This window comes from Daldinia childiae, assembly GCF_008694065.1.
Source record: "Daldinia childiae strain JS-1345 chromosome Unknown Scaffold8, whole genome shotgun sequence".
Lineage (NCBI taxonomy): Eukaryota > Fungi > Ascomycota > Sordariomycetes > Xylariales > Hypoxylaceae > Daldinia > Daldinia childiae.
The window spans coordinates 548,399-570,595 of record NW_022984649.1 but is presented as its reverse complement, the minus strand read 5'-3'; the positions used below and the strand labels follow the sequence as shown (position 1 = coordinate 570,595).

At 46.2% G+C, this 22,197-nt stretch overlaps 5 protein-coding genes across 5 annotated transcripts; 3 read left to right on the top strand and 2 right to left on the bottom strand.

The window, feature by feature from the left end:
• Positions 1-40: 40 nt before the first annotated feature.
• Positions 41-1,174, top strand: GL218_06926 (putative c6 transcription protein; the record flags this gene model as incomplete). The annotated part of the gene is made up of 1 exon (XM_033583662.1): positions 41-1,174. The coding sequence occupies one exon, from the start codon at positions 41-43 to the stop codon at positions 1,172-1,174; it is 1,134 nt and encodes a 377-aa protein (XP_033433150.1).
• Positions 1,175-3,598: 2,424 nt separating this feature from the next.
• On the top strand, positions 3,599-5,375 carry GL218_06925 (Pyranose dehydrogenase 3; the record flags this gene model as incomplete). The annotated part of the gene is made up of 3 exons (XM_033583661.1): positions 3,599-3,896; positions 3,960-5,130; positions 5,180-5,375. The coding sequence occupies 3 exons, from the start codon at positions 3,599-3,601 to the stop codon at positions 5,373-5,375; spliced, it is 1,665 nt and encodes a 554-aa protein (XP_033433147.1).
• Positions 5,376-6,383: 1,008 nt separating this feature from the next.
• On the bottom strand, positions 6,384-14,354 carry GL218_06924 (ATP-dependent (S)-NAD(P)H-hydrate dehydratase; the record flags this gene model as incomplete). The annotated part of the gene is made up of 5 exons (XM_033583660.1): positions 6,384-7,593; positions 13,033-13,148; positions 13,211-13,930; positions 14,010-14,107; positions 14,255-14,354. 5 exons carry the CDS (start codon positions 14,352-14,354, stop codon positions 6,384-6,386), a joined length of 2,244 nt encoding a protein of 747 aa, XP_033433148.1.
• A 614-nt stretch (positions 14,355-14,968) lies between these two features.
• GL218_06923 (ATP synthase subunit alpha, mitochondrial) lies at positions 14,969-17,208 on the bottom strand (the record flags this gene model as incomplete). Its single annotated transcript, XM_033583659.1, has 6 exons — positions 14,969-15,232; positions 15,289-16,275; positions 16,334-16,454; positions 16,510-16,566; positions 16,733-16,890; positions 17,137-17,208. 6 exons carry the CDS (start codon positions 17,206-17,208, stop codon positions 14,969-14,971), a joined length of 1,659 nt encoding a protein of 552 aa, XP_033433153.1.
• Positions 17,209-19,394: 2,186 nt separating this feature from the next.
• GL218_06922 (uncharacterized protein) lies at positions 19,395-20,397 on the top strand (the record flags this gene model as incomplete). The annotated part of the gene is made up of 2 exons (XM_033583658.1): positions 19,395-19,881; positions 19,937-20,397. 2 exons carry the CDS (start codon positions 19,395-19,397, stop codon positions 20,395-20,397), a joined length of 948 nt encoding a protein of 315 aa, XP_033433154.1.
• Between the last annotated feature and the right edge of the window lie 1,800 nt (positions 20,398-22,197).

Below are 22,197 nucleotides of genomic sequence, written 5' to 3'. Positions count from 1 at the left end.
GCTTAGGCAGTTGGGCCGGAAAACCGGAACAGCTCACGATATGGCATCATTCTTCGGCGCACTACTGCGACTACTCTTCAAGAAGAGACAGCAAGAAGGTCATATTGATGAGGAACAGGGGGCACAGAATGCCATCCCCGCGGCAGGTGTCGGCTCAACTCCTATAGCTTCGACGTTGGGGACCAACTCAAATATTCTCCCCCATACTCATCAAAGCTACCTCGTACCCGAGGACAACCGTCTTACCCTCTTCCGCCTTATGGTGGGCATTAGTACTTCGCCGTATCTTGGCTACAGCGAATCGAGCCCCGTGGGAACCCGCCCGGCCGCCAATATCGGTATATACGCGCGCGTCGTACACTCGGAACAGAAGTCTAAGGACCGTTATAAAGTATTTTCAATCCTTATCAACGCGTGTTACTTTTTCCAGATTGTAGTAGCAGCATCGATCACGGCTATGGGCGCAGCAGGAGTTAGCCACGGAGCGGTCACGGCCTTCGGCGCTATCAACACCATCATCGCTGGACTCTTAACATTCCTAAGGGGCAGCGGGCTCCCGGGACGTCTCAAATACTATGGGAACGAGTGGAAAAAGATACGCGAATTTATCGAACAGCGCGAGCGTGACTTCTCCCGTACGGGCTGCACGCTTGACGTTTACGAAGTTGTCGCAGCCATAGACCGAATGTATAATCACACCAAGCAAGAAATCGAGATGAATACGCCGGATAGTTATACATCGGTGACAAGGAATGTGCGAAATTTCAGAGACAGTAGCGATAATATTATAGATATCTCGAAGGTGGACGGTTTAGCGCACAAACTGGCAGCGAATATGGAGAGCAAGGCACAGGATGTTACGAATCACGTTCGCGATCAAGGAAGGCGGATGCAAGAGGCTACCGCTAGGGAAGTCGAGAGCCACGCGGCATATTTGGATCGCGAGGTCGAGGAACGGCGTGCACAGGCAGTTCGAGCAGTCGATGAAAGCCAACGTGAGATATCGAATCAGAGAGATCGGATAGAGCAGGCAGGAGCACAAGTTGTAAGGGATGTGGACGAGACGCAAAGAGCAGCGATGGGAGAAATGAGAGCAACGGCATCTGCTCAGGTACAGAAAGTTGCCGACAAAATAGGACACCATGATTCAAAACACGAAGAAGATGAGAAGTAATGCGGGTCGAGGCAAATTAGATAGCTAAAATATTTTAATGCTCCGAGATATCCCATACTTTAGATTGTACATATTTTCAAAATAACTCTGCATAATATTATTGCGCAATACAGTTCTCACGGATGATAATTATCTAAGTGATGCCCTCCACGCCCCCATATATCGACCCGCACCCGCACGTATCTCTCAGCCCAATCTCCCAGAGATATACCGATGTCTACCAGAAGCAAAGACTATAGTATTTTCCACTAGTCGCAAAATCATCGCTATAGTGAGGCCTCCACAAACTCTCCATAAGAGCTTTGTCCGTGAGATCCTTGTGGGAGATACGTAGAGGGATGGCTAATATCGAAAACGAGTAAAAATTTTCGCAAAGACACGGTTGAAATTATCTGTGTGGTATATCTCTTAAAGAATTTAGAGCTATATCTCAGGCTAAAGGGGTTGAATATAGTTCTATATTCAACAATTATTCGCTATTAGAGTTTACAAGCCAAGTGTTGCTTTGACAAATTATACGATAGCCGCAAGTTGAGTAAAAAGCCATAGGCTTTATAGTTTACTAATAGCTACTATAGCATTGAAGCATCTCGCCACCGAGTTAAACTCTATCATACATTATTAGGAAAATTACGAATAGCACAAGGCCTAAGCGATAAAGAAGACTTCAAGGTTTCTTCAAGGTTATTAACTAAAAAAAGGTGTAGTATGTGCGAACTACTCGTGCAAATATATAATGAGGGCATACCATCAAAATATTTTCCAAGCTCGTCCTTCATATAACTACATCAATATAATCACTCTCACACCACGAATCACCTTCACTTTATCATGGTTTCCACACATCATAAACTCAACCAAAACTAGTTCAAGCCCAACTATGGAAACCATAACTCCAACAAGTAGCGGGAAATTATCACCCAGCCCTCAATATAGAGAATACACACAGTCTACAACACAACTCTCCTCTTTCGCCGAGCTTCCCAACCAATCCAAAATTAGGGAATCCGAATGGATCGAAACATTCGATTTCCCCAGCATAACCAACGGTCACTATCCGTCCTGGGCATCCAAAAAAGACCGCTATCAATGGCAAGAAGCGCTCATTGAGAAGCTCGTACGCGTCAAATATATGCGTCTGGATCAGACCCAGCATCCGCTACTCTCCTATCTACGACAGCTTGCCAGGGCCGAGAAACTCGAAACTTGGTATCTCAAGAGGGAGTTGCGAAAGGCGCAAGAGAGCAGAAAGGAACAGCGAAACCGCCGATGAAATATACAGGAGATATGATGGCTTAAATATAGGATATTTGGATCTGGAAAACCTTGCTGTCGGAGGTTTTTTTTTTTTTTTGCAAAGTGGCAGGGGAATCATTAATTGGGTTGTTAAGGCGGAAATATTATTAAATACTGGATTTGGACAAAGGTTGGGGTTGGTTTTATTATAAAACAACCATACAGCTTAGAACATAGGTACTGATCTAAGTTAATATACAGGTGGCTCTTGGTCTTAGTGGTTAAGCATTCTATGAACTATCTATAGGGGAGGGGGTCTGCATGAGTACCTGTTTCTTTTATGATTGGTTCCGTGTACGATATTTTTTTTTACGTGTCCTATCTTATATAGATAAAAATAACAGAGTTAACGAACGTCTAAAATTACTCCGTCCATAATAGCCTCATATAAAAAAAGAGATCATAAGTAAATCCGATTAGATGATTAGGACTCATGCAATAGTCAACTCACTAACGGCATTTCGTTCAATCAGGACCATTCTATCTTCTAATATGGTAACCAACACCAATCCACATTGGCGTCTTGGATAAGAATGGCTATTATAGTTCTTTGGTTTCGGATTAGAACTACACTACTAGTGCTTATTAAACCTACATATGATTTCACCCTGAAGTTGGCTTGCGATCTGGGTTCGTAAAATGATACCGCAAGTAACATAGCAGTTCACAACCATGAGTCCGAACTATCAGCTTAAAAATTGGTACCTGTCGCTATATAGATACCTAAGATAGTCATTGAGATAGAGTCATGTGCGAGAGTTACGGTGATACATAGTTGCCACAAGGGCGATAGCGATATGGTTTGCAGTAAGCACCAGCATATCCCTTCGTCCTATATATAAGCCCTAACTAAATCAAGCGTTAAGATCGTCCTGAAATAGAACAGGACTAGAAACAAAATACGAATCTCTTTCTAGGTATTGGTACACAGCCTTCTTGTACAACATTAATATCGGGTGGTATGTGGCGACCGGTGGAGATGCCATACATCCCTTGCTTGGTAGATACGTGGAGCGTTTTCATTGTTAGAAATGTGTGGGTAGTATAAAGGGAAGAAGATCTAAAGGGCGCGCCTCTGACCCTCCTCACGGATTACTTCAAACCTACTGTCGACCCCCGAGTATAATCATGGATATATCGGAAATCAAAGAAACGACATGGGACTATATCCTTGTCGGCGGAGGATTGTCAGCTTCGGTGGTGTCTCATAGACTCTTCGAGTTCAACCCGAAGCTCAAGATCCTCGTGGTAGAAGCTGGTCCCAATGCCAATGATCGCCCGGATATCGTCTGGCCCAACTCTACCAATTTGATGGGAGGCGATTTTGACTGGAAGTACAAGACTGTCCAACAACCGCACCTTAACGGCCGTCAGATCGACTTGCCATCTGGGAAGGCTCTCGGTGGCGGGACTACGATCAACAACAGTGAGTTACTAGAATCCCACCGCATATGATTAACCCGAAGCTAAAGGGAGTTTTTACAATTAGATGGATGGGTTAGAGGCGACAGGGTTGATTATGACCTCTGGGGTTCGAAGGTAAACGACGCACGCTGGAGTTACGATGGATTACTGCCATTTATGAAGAAGTCAGAGAATTTCCAAGGTGAAAACATCAACAAGCAACAGCGTGGAACCGATGGCCCTAGCTTTATCCAATCCGTCATTTCTACGAACCGCCAGTTTCCGCTTCGCAATCATGCCCTGCAGTCGTGGGCTGAGATAGGAGTCGAGGCACTCCCGGGGCTAGACGCTAACGCGGGAAACGCGATAGGCGTTGGCGATTTACAGGAGAATAAAGTAAACGGTCGGCGCGAGATAGCTTCAGCCGTATATTCATTAGACGGCGTTGCCGTATTAACCGAGACCTTGGTAGAGAAAGTATTGACAAACAAGACAGCCGAAGACATCTCTGCGGTTGGCATCAAACTGGAAAGCGGCGTGGAAATACGTGGCCATGAAATCATCGTATCCGCCGGCGCTGTTCGCACTCCTCAAATCCTGATGTTGTCTGGCATCGGGCCTGCAGAAGAACTTAACAAGTTCAAGATACCCGTAGTTTTGGACCAGCCGGAAGTTGGTAAAAACCTAATAGATCATACAATATTCCATCATGCGTGGAAGGTCAAGAATCCCGCCGACGGGTGGGCTCTGGGCTCGAACAACCCCGTATTTGCAAAGCCTCAATACGGCTGGGGATCTCCTATGGACTTCCTTGCCACCACCGACGTGCCCAAGGAAGGTCTCGTAGCAGCGATCACGGAAGACGAAGGGTCTACCCCTGACCCCTTAACGCACCCGCTGCTCAACCAAAAGCGTGCGTTTGTCGAGAACATATTCATGTACGCGGGTGGGCCTGATGGGTCGCTGGTATCGCTTGCTCTTGTCATGCTGCTCACTACGTCGCGCGGCTCTGTTAAGTTAGCTTCGGATAGTATCAGAGATCATCCTCTCGTCGACCCTAATTATCTGAGCACGGCAGTTGACCGATACGCGATACGTGAAGGCCTGAAGATGCAAATTAGGTATGCGGGAAGCGACGCTACAATCATAGGCCGAGAGATCCTGGACGGAGAGAAAGGTGTACCCGGTTTCGACCAAGTATTATCGACAGAATCTACGGACGGAGATATCGATGCGCGATTACGTGCTGGAGTAGGGTAAGAAGTATTCATCCCTGCTAATTCATATTGCTGATATTCTATTTAGCACATGCTTCCACCCTATGGGAACAGCTGCGATGGGTAGTGTCATTGATACTAATTTAAGGGTCAAGGGCATTAAGAACCTACGTGTTGTTGATACTTCGGTATTCCCTGTTGCAATCACCGGGCATCTTCAGGTCGCAACATTCGCATTGGCAGAGCAAGCTGCGGAGATCATCTATGCTGATCGGCGCGAGTAAATTGGCGGTTATTAATAATGCAAGTCATCGAGGAATGTGTCCCTACATAAGATAGCTAGGCCTCCTTAGCTACAATATAGTGAAATAAAAACGCACATGCTGATTTTAATATACTCTACGCCGTGGCTATAAGGGGAGCGTCATACTTCATATCACTGATAGATGCCCCTTCAAATTTTTACAGTACCAGACACGCCCCAGTAAACTTCCAAGACCCCCAGCAAAGATCCCTTGGGCTCAGACACTCGATGAAGCACGAATCGTTCGTCTGCTGCTGCGAGTAAAGCCTTCCACTCGTCCAGATGTTTTTCGCGACCATCGAAGTAGCATTTCAGACTCAAATCCACTGTCCGTCAGTCGCACTTTTGCTATGATTACGGGATTACTGGGATATATATATATTCAGTGTTTTCGTCTGGGTCGATCTACGCGGCTATCTTTATCGCTGTTTCGCATCAGGCGTCGGCATTTCCCTCGGAATCGGGTTTCCACAAAGAACAAGGTTAGTTTCGCGTCGGCCTCATGTCCGACGAGCATACCTTACATATAGGGCTTCAGAGATTGATTTAATGCTTAGAATTTGTTGACGCCGACGGCTGGAAGTCTTCATGAAGATTGTCAAGCCAGCTAAGCGTCTTGACCCAGCAAAAAGCTGTAACTTTATAACTTGTATCAGAATGAAGTTTAAGTCTATTCCATATTAATATGAGGTTTGGTATTTTCCGTTTAATATATCTCGAGGGAATCTTTTATAAAGGGAATACCTTTACTAGGTTATTTTACGATGCATATGGATTATGCGACTTCATCTCCTTTCTACCCCTAGCACATAGCCCAGCAAAATGCGCTGTAACGCCTCAGAATATTTGCCCACACCCTCGGGCAGCCAGGATCGTTAATACTTCATAGCACGTATTCGACATTATGGTTCTCCCAGGGTTAACTGCGCCGCCTCGCTGATGCTATCTTCGTTAATATATAACATGGATATAGTTATGCATTACAAAATCAATCGCCGTGGACTAATGCGTCAACAAGTTTCTGCGAATCATAGAGCAGCTTGCCGAGTACTGCGGTTTGCCTTGGTGACGGCCTAACTGGTATCACTGACTTGGTCGTCTTTCTTGTGTATGCTGCGAAGATTATACCGCGATTCGCTGTTCCACCTCGTGCTAAGTGCTTCTCTCCGATAGCATTCCGGGCCATCGAGGAACAGTTGGTATAAAAAGAGCATGCCCACCCGCGAGATATCATCTCAGGGGATGCGAGCTCATCACGGTACTCATTCCAGCCCCTGCACCCAAGCATTTTCCTGTGGAACTCGGCGTGAATTCGAAAAGGTGATCCGAATTCACTTAGGCCATAAGCAGCAAGTATCTGGCCAGTCATTTCCAACTTTGTATGTGCGACGACAGCACGCTGAGTAGTAACATCATCTACGTTTTGCGCGTTGTGTTGACCATGGGAAGGAGTGGATTGGTGAGGATTCGAGTCGTCATCCTTGTCTTTCGGCCAGAGATTGACGACGTACACCAAGTCGAAGTTGTATGTTTTTGCGATTTTAGCAGCCCACATTGCCCCTGAAGTTCCCGATGAAGTAGTGGGTGAATAAGTCAATGAGAGAAATTGAGGGTCAGTAGGTGTACGGGGCGGGGTGAGTTCTCCAGATACAAGATTGATGGCGGTAGTAGGCGCGATCGGCACATGTCGAGTGGAACGGCTTCTGCCGATAGGAGTCTTTGGTGAGAACTTCGGAGGTGGTGTTGGCGGTATATCGGCTTCTGGCATGGGGGTAGCGGGTAGACTTTCTGCAACGTCTTCGTCATCGAGAGCATAGAAGTCATCAAGTGATGGCTCTTTAATATCGCAATCATTCGTTGAATATCTAGTGATAGTCGATAGCGAAGCTAAACTTGTGGACTTTCGCACGAGCTGCGGTTGAGAAATAAGACTTATTTCACCCTGAGCATAGTAGATCAGCGCTGGATCTTGGATTCTGGCTCCCCATGATTCTCGAACGACCTGTGCACGAGTCGAAATTTCCGTGCTGCGCCGAGTGTTAAAATCGGACGATGGTCGCGGCGTAAATTCAATAGGTGAAGATAAGCCTTTAATCGACGTTGATCCATGAATTGTAGTTTGCTCATACTCTTCCTCCCCATCTGATGCGGGTGGAGAATCGGGAGGGTGTGCGGGAATCGGATACAGCACATGATTTCTTGTCGAAATTGTCAGATCCTGGGCTAAAGCTTCGTTTAGTCTCCGGGATGACTTTCTAGGCGGTATGGTAATTAAGCCTTCTCTCTTCGTCCTAGGAGAAGGAGGAGAGGATGATGTGGGAGATAGCCTCGAGGCTAATGATTCTATGTCATGGTTGGATACTCTAGCTAGGCGATGGTCAATAGAATCAATAGAAGTATCTAGACCGAGATTGTTGAATAGTGAAGATAAACGTCGGGGACACCAATCTAGTATGTTCTCCGCTTGGAACTCTTGGATAGTGTGCTCTCGTGTCAGCCCTTCGACGATACCGTCTGTGGGAAATATTTCCGTATTTTCGTTCTTGGTAGTGTCATCGGCAGTGTCATCCGGAAATCTAAAACGAGAAAACATCCCCATGCCGCTCGGACCCTCATCTTCGACTAGCAGTGAGATTAATCGGATTGGGTCGCTAGGATGATGCCGGTGATTGGGAACGATGCTGATCGAAGATCGTCTTTTTAAACCACCATGCGGGTCGGGCAGACTTTGGGAGCGCTCTTTAATTATTTTAGACCATGGAACTGGTTCTTCCCGAGGTTTCATATGTGTTGATGTTGGGTGCATGAAAGATGGTGATGGGAAATGGGGACCACTGAGCGATTGCGTTGGAGTTGAGACAATTGAAATATCTTTAGTTCTCGAGCCTCTGTCCTTATCCCTCTTCCTTGAAGTGCCAAAAAACCTCTCCAGCTTTTCTAGCCCGTTAACCATCCTGTCCACCACCTTGGAAGCTGTTGGTGGTTCTGGTTTTGCCATCATGTCAGCTTGTGCATGGTAGGTATTTGAGATCTAAGAAAAACCGCATATAGAATTGCATAATGTAGAAACAGAAAATAATTGTACCTAATACTTGATATTCCAAGCGAAGGAATAACTGGTGGAATAAAGTGATTGCTTATTCACACGTGTAGTCTTATTCGGACGAGGGTCGATGAAAAATCGTGAGTCAGTATGTGGTTGACGAGCCTGACCGTATGGATACGCGTGTGTGTCTAGTCCTCAAGAGGACAATTGGAGGCTCCTAATGAGTGAATAATGTAAGAGGGCAATCCGTGACGAATTGGGGCGTAGACCAGATGGCCTTGATGGTGTCACGAGTAGGAAATAATAGAGTACATCTCATCTCGAGGTCCGCCGCACCGGCATTACACGACAGATAGGCCGAGGGTTAGTGTTAGAGGGTACAGCAGATTGGCTCAAGGAATACCGAATAAATTGGATGGTTGAAATATAGAAGACAAGATGGGATAAGTATATGTTGCGTTGCTAAGGTGTTTCTAGTGCTGGGGGCTTCCTTTTGACACCAAAATCTACGCATGAGAGAACTTGGAGAACTGGCATGTCTTAACCACAGCTGGGGTAATGAGCACAAGGGAGGACTAGATCATAGTGGTGTCTGGGGCGGTTCAAGGCTGGTGAAGTTCAATTTCGGCCTATGTGCAAACACAGTTCTTGATGAGGTGAGCTCAGATGGTGACGGCGTAATACAAATGAAGAAGTGATACGATGAAAAGGAATAAACCAACCAATTGTTATAAACTGCTAGTAGGTGTATTTGTGGTTGGACATGAGAATGTTTGACCACTAGACTAGGTATCCGACTGGGTACCTAACTGAGTATGCGAATTGACTGGGATTGAGATGAATAAATTAGACGGAGCAGTTGTAGTTGTAATTGTAATTGTAGCTGTAGCTGTGATAGATCGCGTACGCGTATGTGGTCTATGTGGTCTTCAGCTTGGCGGGCAGCTGGATCATGCAATCGATTTTGTGGTGGCGGACGATGCAAGTTACAGGTATGGACTTTAGAATCTCATTTCATCTAAAGCTTTGCGCGGTGATGGGGGCTGCGATGTGGAAGAAACCAACCAGTCGTTTGATAGATACAAGGTAGCCACGACGCCATTGGCTATGATGGCTGGTAGATGACCGTTTTGGGAATGTGGACTGGTTGGCTGGGGGCCAGGGGGTACTCAGCTGTTCCAAACAAAGCACGAAGAAAAAACTAAAATACCTACCTGAAAAGTTCATCTCAAGTTCATTCTCGGAGAAGGTAGTTACGACCAAGTCTGATGGCCATATGCCATGTGAGACTTGTCCCCCTTTCCCAAAGAATCAGGTAGGAAGTCGTGGGGTACACAAATACATGAATACTAAGGGAGGGAGGACCCGGGCATCTCGAGTCTTCCGAGTACAACAGCCTTGTACACGGGGTTCCCAGTTTCACTCAATTCAATGGTAGGTACTTGGTTATTAGTAAGGATTACCATCACTCACCTTGACACAGCACTTCTAGTGTGATTATAGTCTGGAATCTGGATCTCTTACAACGGTTTTGACGGAGCTATTAGTTAGCAATGGTGGGTTGTGTAAGACAACTCAGGCCATTCGAGCCGGGGATAAGCCAACCCCCCCTTATCCCTTCTTAAAAAGAAAGACAATTTCTGGTCATGAAATTCGGAACACTACCGAGAGAGTTGCATCGAAGTCGACAAGCCTCGGTTACCATGATGCAATGAGCGGTATGAAGAGCCAGGGGTGCTCCCATGGTTCCACAACAGAAGCAGAATCCCTTTCCTTTGAAGGACTTAGAAGTGCCGAAGGGAAGGTTGGCAGTGATTTCCTAACTCCTGGTATAAGGGAGTTTATAGTCTACATATACGCAGGTGCTAGTAGCGGTATAAAAGCAAGAAGTCCGATGATACCTACCTTACACTATGAATAGGTACATATTCCGATGTATGCCAGGTACCTAATCCTGATAGGATTCCATTAAAGTTGAAGCTGGAGAGACAGGACAGGTACGAAGTACGTATTTAGTATCTGGGTCTAACTAGCGGAAAGTCAATCTTGGCAATGAAACTCACTAAACTTAATTGGATGTATTAGCGTAACTACGGCAGCAATAGCGCAACTGCAAGCCTTACCTAACTTCTCTCGTAATTACATCTTCATCATTCTTCTTGTCTTAGAATATCGAAGGCATTCGAACATCCGTGGAAGTTATAAATGAATTCTGTTGTGATGAAAACCCTTAATTGAAGAATCATTGGTTGCCCCTCGGGTCCAAACGTCCGTTATTGTCTCAGTCAAGATCCCCGGTCCGCCCCCTAAAAAAGTACCCTACCTACGATGATCTCGTCTCATCTTCAGTCACAACGTTCGAATATCGAATCTTTCCTTTTCTTTTCCTTTTTTTTCACTTCAGCTTCTCTGCGGATGTCGAAAGCTCTAGCTCTATTAGCACAGGTAATATCTCTAATGCTCCGTGGCATATATGCTGAGAATAAGGGACTTGAGGAACCTCATCATGTCGGATTCCGCCGTACGTAGGCGGATAAGCTGTACCTCATATAACATCGCAATGTTCCGTCTGGACCACGCAAGAAGCGCAAACTACAAGGAGATCAATTAAGCTCCGAGCCCTGCATCGGGAACCAACATATACCTCTTTGGACTTTTTTTCTTCTTCTCGTCCCATCTTATTGGAAGACCGAATGCGCCCGGAGAGGTAATCCTTGGCTGGACGCCATGCTTCGAAGACTAAGATCTGATAATGCTTGGAGCGTGTCCCAGCCGATCGGGTCACTTCAAGGTCAGCCGATGTGCGTGGACTATCATCTACCTTGTCACATGAAGGTGGCTTAACGTTAGCCAATCACCCCTAGATCCTGTCAAAATTCATAGTCTTTGCATATGCAAGTCGTGGTTGATTCACAATAACTCATGGTCTACTGCATCATCAGGAACCATCGTCACTATAGCCGGCATCCGATCCGTGTAGTCAGATCCGGGCGATTCGCATGCTGCATTAAGCCTGGCATTGCTTATTTAGATAGGCTGTCTTGTTAGCTGGAGTCGGCATGTCATACCAGACATAATGTACCAGCTTTCAGGGGCATATGCCTAGATTCTCAACCTGCCTGATCAAACTCAGAATCTAGGGCACTTCTATTTAGAAGGTTCCATTGGAAGTCCGTACTTTTGTCAGCAGCAGCAGTAACAGCCTTGCTGAACGCCTCATCCGGGTATGAGTCTCTATATTATCAATAGAGGCGGAGGCTTCGCCGTGAACTACGTAACCTCTCTAGAACTAATTATTCTAGCAAGACGCTAAGACTGGCTAGCTTATGGATGAGGGACAAGGAGCTCCCGCGGTTCTCATACGTCGTACGTCTCCGGGTTTTATGTCTCGGTGCACGGTAACTTGCGTTCACGAACCAATGAGTCTCGAATGGAAGCGAAAGGCCCGATCGGTTGACTTATTGACTTATTAATTTAGTGGACGGAGAGACCAAGCTCCGTATACCTACCCTTATTACCCCATGTTAGGGTTGTTTCTATCTACACAGATGCATCATCCCGTGACAGTTGTGCTGGAGTACTACGGTTCTAAAGTCAATTAGAGGCATCACACCAATTTTGATCTTAGGTGTTCAAATTTTCGGGTTCAATATTAACTATTATGACAAAAAGCTTCTTTAGTAACCTACCTGTCAGTTCCATATTCTAAAATCCTACTGACTAGTATCCTATATTTTTCTCTCCTTCGCCCACATTCTCTAACCCTTCTCGCATCATCAACGACCTATACACCTCTCTAAGTCACTTCGTCTTGATCAGACCCAAGTCCGTGCGTGCACTAAACATTCTTCCGAACAAGATGGTTTCGCAATCCACAGCAGAAGCATGTGGATGTTAATGAATCTCCGAAATTTGAAGCTGTCACGGAGTACACAAACACGACAGATTGTAGAACGAATCCAGGCTTCAAGTTTTGAAATTGGGTGCTACAAATCTCGAGGCCTAGTCTCACTGTAACCCAATGTGTATTTCGCGGGAGCTTAAGCAGAAAGGCAAAAACTCTTGCCGGGACGTATCCTAATTACATATACGCGGTAGCGACACTTCGACATTGTCTCTAAGTTGCGTTAAGTTTCTGGATATCATCATGTTTTCGCGCGATTGAGTATCGCAGAATTGTTGCACGAAGGTCTGATATTTGTCAGAGTTGCAAAGCGTGATCACACTGCATTTTGATGCCTATTTGACATATGACTAGTTGCTAGCTTGCATAAGGTAAGAGGCTGTATATCATGGTCACATATACCGTCGGTTCTCTACTAACACTAGCCTATGTACAAGTAAATGTTTGGTTGAACTGTGTTCGATGACCTTATACGATATATATCGGGCTAGATTCCAGGCCATATAAGCTTGATAGGTTTGGATGAGCTGTCCTAATGCAGTGATGCCAATTGCATATTGTCTTCATATTAGAAAATATTTTGGCTCATAGTCGTGGCTGTACTGTCGTTCCTAGACTACGGCTGGTTCTAACTGTAACTAATTAGCATCGAGAGGCAATGAGATGGAATAGGATGTAAATACATACCTTTGCTTCTCAGTCGGTTCCCCGATCACGTTTAAGAATGCTGTATGGACCTCGTCCGTCAGATCACTAGCCTGTAAACTCCTACCCTTCTTCTCAAAGGCAAGGCGGGAGCATTCCTATGGGCATAAGTTAGAAAGGAAACCTTGGCCTTCTTCGTTTCTCAAGGTAAGCAACTTACCCTCGTAATAGCCGCGCCTCCGAAAACAGCTAATCCGAGAGTCTCTCCCTCGCTAAGGTTGCCGCCGTGGTCCCAGATCTTTCCCAGATACGCATTTCGCCAAGCCAAGAACGTCGCAATACTTCCCGTCAGCGTGTCCCCCTGACCACCACTTCTCTTATACCCGCCTTGCAGGTCGACCGTTAGTGTCGTCTCGCCGTTACTAATGAAGTCCTTGCCGCCCTTCTGCACGATCGTCACGCCACCGAGAGCGCGCGACAGCGCCTCGACTTGGTCGGGCGAATCTGCACCGCTGCTCGCCTCTTTGCTCTGAGACGACGAGTCCATCTTGATGCCCTTCCACAGCCGCCCGAACTCGACTACGTTCGGCGTGAGCACAACCTCCCGCCAGCCTATTACCAGCTCAGGCGTCTTGAGCACGATAGCTAGTGCGTCTGCGTCTAGTACTACGGGCATCTTGCGCTCGCGCGCTGCGGCAAGGACTTTGGCACAAGTTTCCTGCATCAACGGGTCTCGTCCCAACCCCGGACCCACGACTAGCGCGTGCAGCCGCGGTAGCATATCGATGATCTTGCTAGAGACTTGCGCGAGGTCCGTATCGGCAGGGGAGCTTGAGTCGGAGCCCGGAGGAGGAGATTGTCGCATGAGTGGGTGCACCATCAGGTTCGGGCTATACGTCTTGATCACGGCGGCGGCACCGGGTGTGCAAATAACGTGGGACTGAGAAGAACAAGTCTCGAGTTAGCTTGCCGTGCCCTCTTACTCTTAAGCTACATACTAAGAAACCCGTTCTACGTACCATATCGCAGCCCAAGCGAGCACTCGCCATAGCAGAGAAGTACGGCGCGCCAGTATAATCCTCACTACCGCCAATAACAGCAACGCGACCCAATTGACCTAGAGAAAAACACCCAACCGATCAGCATTAGATTCCTCAACCATCCTCAGTTCCGTTATAGCTAGATAGCCAGCAACAATATACAAAATCACATTGATCCCAATTTTCCAACTCCGCTATAAAAATCCATTCGCAAACAAACCTACCTTTATGAAACTTCTCCAACATCGGTGGCACTAGCTGACGAACCTTGCCTATTACCTCGCGCGTAGCCGCCGACATCTTCTCGGTGGTCTCGGAGCTCATGTCTTTCCTCTTTGTGGTGGGGGGGAAACGCTCGACGAAACCGCTATTCGTTCCGATTAAACCGCCGCGGGGTTATTAGAATTGTATAGGTAAGCGGAATACTAGATACAAGGACATTTACTGTTGACGTTCAAGTTGCTGAAAGAAGAAACAACGGAAATTATTAAAAATGAATGAAGTAGAGGGGAGAAAAAAAGCTGCATGAAAATATGATGGTAGTTTTATCTGCTCCGTGGTTGGAGAATTATCGCATACTCAATTTGCTATGATCAAACCACCACGTTCGATACGGGACCTATGATGTCACCAAGAGCCACTTTGGGAATCTAGCTTGTTGTAACTTTGGAATCTTTAGATAGTCTTTACCTCTTAGGATATTTTTAGGGGGACGCGAAAAATAGCTTAGAACAGTTTTTAGGACAAAAGAATCGAGTGCTCTTGAGTTTTTGACTCTATTTTACAAGGGTTCGGAATTGGAATCACTCCACCTCTAACCCGTATCCTCACTAATCGGCACCCTTGAATAATGTACCTCTCTAAACGAAACATGATCCGCCATCAAAGGCCCTTAAGGTATAGATAGTCCCCCTCCCGCTTGAGATATCATGATTCATTTAAGCGATAAAGCTCTTGGTGAAGCTAGAGACGACGTCCTTTAATTTTTGCTCGAGGTCCTTGCTGAGCGCACCCTCCTTGTCGATAGTAGCGAGCAGGTCAGACTCGTTTGTCTTCAGGTGAGCCAGGAAATCGGCCTCCCACTGTAGAACCTTGTTTACGGGCACTTGGTCGAGGTAACCGTTGACACCGGCGAAGATGAGGGGAACCATCTCGTTGACGGCCATAGGGGAGTATTGCTTCTGCTTGAGAAGCTCGGTCAACTGCACATAGATAAATTAGTTAAATTCCATAGTAAACACAAGTTCTAGGTACTTACACGTTCACCACGGTTGAGGGTCTGTTTGGTAGCGGCATCCAGATCGGAACCGAACTGGGCGAATGCAGCGACTTCACGGTACTGGGCCAAGAAAAGCTTGAGCGAACCAGCGACTTGCTTCATGGCCTTAAGCTGGGCAGCGGAACCGACACGAGACACGGACAGACCGACGTTGATGGCAGGTCGGATACCCTTGTAGAAAAGTTCAGCCTCCAAGAAGATCTGGCCATCGGTAATGGAAATGACGTTGGTGGGAATGTAGGCAGAGACATCACCACCTTGGGTCTCAATGATGGGCAGAGCAGTCATGGAACCACCACCGAGCTTGTCGTTCATCTTGGCAGCACGCTCCAGCAGACGGGAGTGGAGGTAGAAAACGTCACCGGGGTAAGCCTCACGTCCGGGGGGACGACGTAGGAGAAGAGACATTTGACGGTAAGCGACGGCCTGCTTGGACAGATCGTCGTAGATAACGAGAGAGTGCTTGCCGTTGTCACGGAACCACTCGCCGATCGAGGCACCGGTGAAAGGAGCAATGTACTGCAGAGGAGCGGCCTCGGAAGCAGTAGCAGCGACGATGATAGAGTACTTCATGGCATCGTTCTCCTCAAGGGTCTTGACGAGCTGGGCAACAGTAGATCGCTTCTGACCAACGGCGACGTAGATACAGTAAAGCTTCTTGGTCTCATCGTTAGAGGCGTTCCATCGCTTCTGGTTGAGCATAGCGTCGAGGGCAACAGCAGTCTTTCCGGTCTGACGATCACCAATGATCAACTCACGCTGACCACGGCCAATGGGCACCATGGCATCGACGGACTTGAGGCCAGTCTGGACGGGCTGGTTGACGGACTGTCGGGGTAAGATACCAGGGGCCTTGAGCTGAGCACGGCGCTTCTCCTTGGTGTTGAGGGGGCCCTTTCCATCGATAGGGTTACCCAAAGCGTCGACAACACGTCCAAGTAGTTCCGGGCCGACGGGGACATCGACCTAGGGATGGTTAAACCGCCTTGTTCGATCGATCGGTTTGCATCATTAAAATACTCACAATTTCTCCGGTACGCTTAACGGTTTCACCCTCCTTGACGAGACGGTCAGAACCGAAAAGCACGACACCAACTTGTCCAGCCTCCAAGTTCATGCACATTCCCTTCACACCGGAAGCGAATCTAATCGATGGTCAATTATATGGCCTTCCATCTTATAGCGAGTGGGGAAACCTACTCGACGAGCTCTTCGGCCTGGACGTTGGCCATACCGTGCACACGCGCGATACCATCACTGCATGAACCTTAATTAGCAAACATGATTCAATTGGTCATATGCGCATATGAAAATATTCGGTAATGGCGACAAGAAGGTAGGAACCGCTCGGGGCCATATTTTGGTGATATGGGAATGATTTGCGGCGGGTTGAAAAATCTCGCTTCAAAGGCTCCACACGTACCCAACGGAGAGGACACGACCAGTCTCAGCTAAGCTGGATTCCTCTGATACACCACGAATCCTCTGCTCAAGAATGGAAGAGACCTCTGTGGGGGAAGCTTTCGCATCGGCGTAGGATCGGGCCTGGATGTTGAAGGCGGCAGGTGCGGCATTTCGTGTCTGCAAAAAAAAGCCCCGGTCAAAGTTAGCCGACAGTCCGAAAAATGTCAACGTGGGTGAGCGAGTATGCCGCAGCTATATTTGAGAAGCTTTTACAAGCTCTATAACCTCCCCAATATCCTTCACGAATATCATAAAAAGCTCTTATAAAGCTTCATATATGCTCCGAGTATGCATTGAGATCGATCGCATATCCTTTCGGATGGAATTGGGATGGGGACTCGACAGGACCGGGATTTAACCTACCGCAACGACTCTACCCGAGGCAGAGATTGCGCTCACGGCGCGCGTGGACTGTCTAAGGGCGTTACGGAACATATTAAAGAGGGATATCTAGTCCTCCGCAATAAAAGGAAAAACCAATTGCAATCAGATTGCAATTGAGAGGGAGAGGAGATTAAGGAGGACGGGGTGTTGATATTGAGGTTTTGCAAATGGAGACTTTTTTGAGAGGGAGTGCAAGAACTGGGCGAGGCGCTAGAAAACGAAGTGGCAGAGAGAAAAAATACGCACGGACCATTATTGACTAGATCCGAAAGGCCCCGACTAGTTGTGCGAGTAATTGGAGCTAACGTGGTCAGTGCTTTTCCCCCGCCTGCCCACCTTTATATTAGGTATTAGGTAATCTTGATGTTAAGGTTGTATACTATTAATTGTAGACTATTATGACCTTGAGCAGTTATATTTATGCAATACTTATTAATTACCTCTATAGTACCTATATGATAATATAAGAAATAGGTAAGAAGTTTAATCTCATTTTGCCTTGAAAGAAATGCATACATTCACCTTCCCTATACTATACGCTTAGGACTATTTCTAAAGAGTCTACGATAACAGAACAAGACAATTGATGAGAAAACGCAATAAAATAGAATAAAGAAGTGTAAAATCCTTAATTATGCAACTAGATCTAACTAAGATTAAAACGTTTCATGGTATGATGAGTTCATTATTGACATTAACATGTCTTTTAGTGGTCACTCGACGATACAACTCATGACTTATTCCGAGGCTTTGTATAGAAAGCTGGCGAGGCTTTCTTGCATTCCATTATACTCATTAGAGAGATAATTAGCTATTAGTCTCTCAGGATGCGTATACGAAACCTATAGGTATATTGATGGGATTATGCGAACATTAAGAACGATCACCAATAAATGCTCAATATGCTCGATACCCTGTTGCGCTAGTAACTCCCAAGGGTTCAATTGGGCATCACGATCTAGATCTCCGGGTTCGCGTAACTTGAGACTGCAAGTATTCAGGTATCCAGAAGATATTTCCGGTTCCCGAAGTAGCTCGTTATTCCCTACTCATCTTGGGGGATAGGGGTTTGACCGCTGTTCCCAGCGACCACGACTCGTATAGCTAGAGGACCAAGGGATCTAAGTCACCTAGGTACTCACAATTTACTTCTAATTTGAAATAGCCATACCTGCCATGGCTTTAGGTATAATAAAAGTCACGTGATGGTTATAACTACAAGTAATCACCAATCAGCTAGAGCAAGGTCGAAAATGATTAAGAAGTACGTCCCTTGGATGCAGGTGGTAGGGAACAGGTATCCGAAATATGCGAATAGGTGTTTGGGGATGGGGTCCGGTAAGACGTGTATAGTAATAGATAGATGCTTGGGCAGGTAGGGGATGGGATTTATATCACGTTGGATGAGACGTGTAGTAGGGTAGTAGGAAGTGCTGATTATGGGTGGCTGCAATCTAAGACCTACCGGTGTCGAGGCGGGGTGTAGAAGTGAGGTACGGTACTTGCCTAGAATCACGACGTGAAAGGGATGGAGGAATTACTGTCGGTATGGAATTAAATCTTATTATAGACGAAGCCGTCGGAGTTCATAATAGTTAGCACAACGCTCGAGGATTGGGAGGATATCCGTGTACCAACGATCAGACGGCCAACTTGATTATGCTTACATAAAAACCCCCAGTTACACGTTACACGAGGAGGAACAAAATTAATTCATCGAGTTCAGCGGGGCTTTTTCTTCTTTCCCCCTGTGGCTTCCGAGTAAAGGTTACGATTTTCAGTTACATATTTGCGCCGACCTACCTATCTTAGATTATATACATAGACACCTAAGTGAGTGTTTCTTTTCATAAGATGACACCTCTTCATACCTTATAAATGCGATATCCCTAAATGCGGGGTCACCTTTGACTAAAAAGCCAACACGATATCCAGTCTCACTTTATTACCCCTTAAGGCGCTGGCTTACAGACCTCATTGGCTTATCTTCGCATATGGATTGTTTGAATCTTTGGGCAAACGTCTGGGACTAATTATGTCATATTATAACTCTTTTAGGCAGCTGTGTTTATAATAAATGATTAGAACGCATTCTACCAAGTACTCACTAACATCGCATCGTAGCGGGTTACTCTCACTTCATTCATAATTGTTCAAGTCAAATGACCTAGAATCCCGTTGATCCCATGAGATTCTAATTGCCATTACCCAAAGAAACGTTTCTCGCTGTACCAACTATGGCTGCCGAACAAACCGAGCCATTGCCCCTCATCTTAGACTTGTACGACCATGAAGATGTCGAAGATCGATTCTGCGCAGGTTTGTTGAGAACTCTGGTTGATGGTTCTCAAACTCCATCCTGGGTCGCCACGGAGCTTGATACCTGGGTTGTACATGAATCCTCGCGCAAGCTGCAGGTACTCCGGGAACGACCTGGCTTCATAGAGGCAGATGATGCCGGCCGTGTGCTCCGTCGTAGCACACCAAATGCGAGCGGATATGTTGATCACTTTTTCCAATTATTCCCTAATTTGTGTTCTGTTTTTCCCCCATATCATGCAGGGCAGACCAGAATTGTTCAGTTCCTTGAAGCCTTGATGGCCATGCCTGAGCACCAGGCCCCTGATTACTTTTTAGACGATGATGCGCTCAAAGATGTCCAAATGATGTCGCTGTGGTCGGACAAGGGTTACTCAACAGAGGAACTTCGTATTGGAGCAGACGGTTCGTGTTTACTTGACCATTCTACCGAACTTCACCGTTAACACATAGCATACAGCTATTAGATACCCAGGCTCGGGAATCGACACTCCAGGTAACGAGGCAGAGGCCCGCTGGCGCAATTACCAGTCTACTCTAGCGCGCATCGCCATCACGGGTTTCAGCGATTGCGGATTCAACAGCGCGCTGCGGGATATTATGCCCTACGGTAAAAAATGTCCCAGTTTCAACGTCCGCATAACTTCCAAGCCTGAAAAGATTGGAGGACACATTCAGGGCGCGGCACAATGGATCATATGGCCTGACGAGTTGCGCTACGTTTATGAGCAGTGTGAGAAGAAAGAGAAGGTGGATAAGGAGAACCCTCGAGATACATGGAGTAGGCAAAATTGGAGAATATGGAAAGCACAATTCGAACTTGCTGCTGATGACGAGAGGGTTGATTCACGGGCTCGTACGATGGCTACCACAGCAGTTGAAAAGATGAACGCAATCGAAGAGCAGGGCACATCCAAATAATCCTTAGAATAACACCTGATGACTTGTAAGAGCGACTTAAAGCCATAATAATTAGTTAGAGGAGAGCTAGGCAAGCCGTACGGTATATACCTACCTACCTGGTAGGTATAAACCAGATTTGCTACTTCGGCAAAGCCTTATTAAAATATGTCGGCTATATTAAGTAATTGTTAGAGATAAAGCAGTATAGGAATATAATACGCTTCGAAGATATTAGGTTATTGTTCACGACTGTCTATGAACGCATCTCCGCCCCTGAACGCTAGGCAAGTCCCTCTCTAACGAGGTCTAAAAGCAATCACTATTAATGCGAAACTATGATCATCCTACAATATTGTAGTGTAACACGATATTATAACTAGGTTAGAAAAGAGTAAATACGGGAACCAATTCGCTATCCGGTCAAAGGGTGCCCTCGGTGGCACTTTACCTAATCTAACAATTCAACTACCAACCCTCCTCTATCTAGATACATGGAAACATTGTGTTTTTACCCGTCTTCGATAAGTAATAGCAAAATGCTTCTCGTGCAACCCTCCTAAGTCCTGTCCTCGCGGTGGCTGAAACCTACGGCTGCATTTATTTCCTAGTTTGGTATCATTTGGGCGCTCCTATAAATAAACCTATAGTGTCAGCCTCTTTCTAAATGAAGGGGTCGATAGGTAACGACACAGTATTATTCGGTACAATATGGTCGAATCCATTAAAAATAAAGCATCCCAATATATACAGCAGAATACAAAAGGGGCTCTTCATCCCGTCGAGGACTTGAATTCTGCTCTTCAACAAACCAAACTCCATTCACTTTTAACACCCATTCTACGAAGCCCTCTCTATTCACTAAGATGCATTTTTTCAAGGCCATCCTTACTCTCGCACTTGCAGCCGTACCTATCACTGCTATACCCGTTGATGAAAATGGCATTGTCTCCGAGGGTCAATACCTCGAAGGCCGCACAACTACACATGTTACATGCGTACCCAAACATAAGGGCAACACAGAAAATAAGTCTTTCAAAGTTAGCATGAGCTACGCGAAAGCCCAAGCTAAAGCTGCCGGCTTCCCTCACCAAGGTCACCACACCGGAAGTGGAGACCCGCACCGCTACGGCAACGGGGATAAGATCAAATGGCGCGTCAAAGGATGCGATAAGAAGAATGCTGAGTTATGGGAGTGTATGTATTTTATAGATTCCTCTACGAGTGGTTTACCTTCCATACAACCCCTCCCCCCAACAGTCTACCCTAAAAATTCTTTGCTAAGAGTTCCGTCGAATAGACCCTATCTATTGGGAGGGCATGGAAGAGAAGGGGAAGACAAAAGAGTGGGAAAAGGACCAAAGCAGCAATAGCCAGACAAAGACACCACTCCGCGTAGTATATATAAAAGACAACGGCACGCACGACAAGAGGCCTAAGGTTTGCGGCGTGATGACACACTCCAAGATCGTTGCAGTAGGCGATGGCTTCAGGGGAGAAGAATTCTTCCAGAAGTGCAAGTAGCCTGTTGATTATCTAATTACGTCGTTATGATCGCCCTGGCGGTGTTGTATTATTAGGAGATGGAGACTTGGACTTGTATATGTCTTACTTTTACATATCGTAGAGCATTAGTTACGAATAACTATGTATCTCAGGATTCTAGATGAAACATCTAAAGCAAAGAACATGTTCAGTATATATAGACACATAGATCTTCATGGCTAGGTAGTTTAGAGTTCCTTGCGGAATAGAGAAGTTGTTTCCATGCTGTTTGGTTCCACCTTGTGATAATATCATTGAGTCCGCAAATAGAAGCGG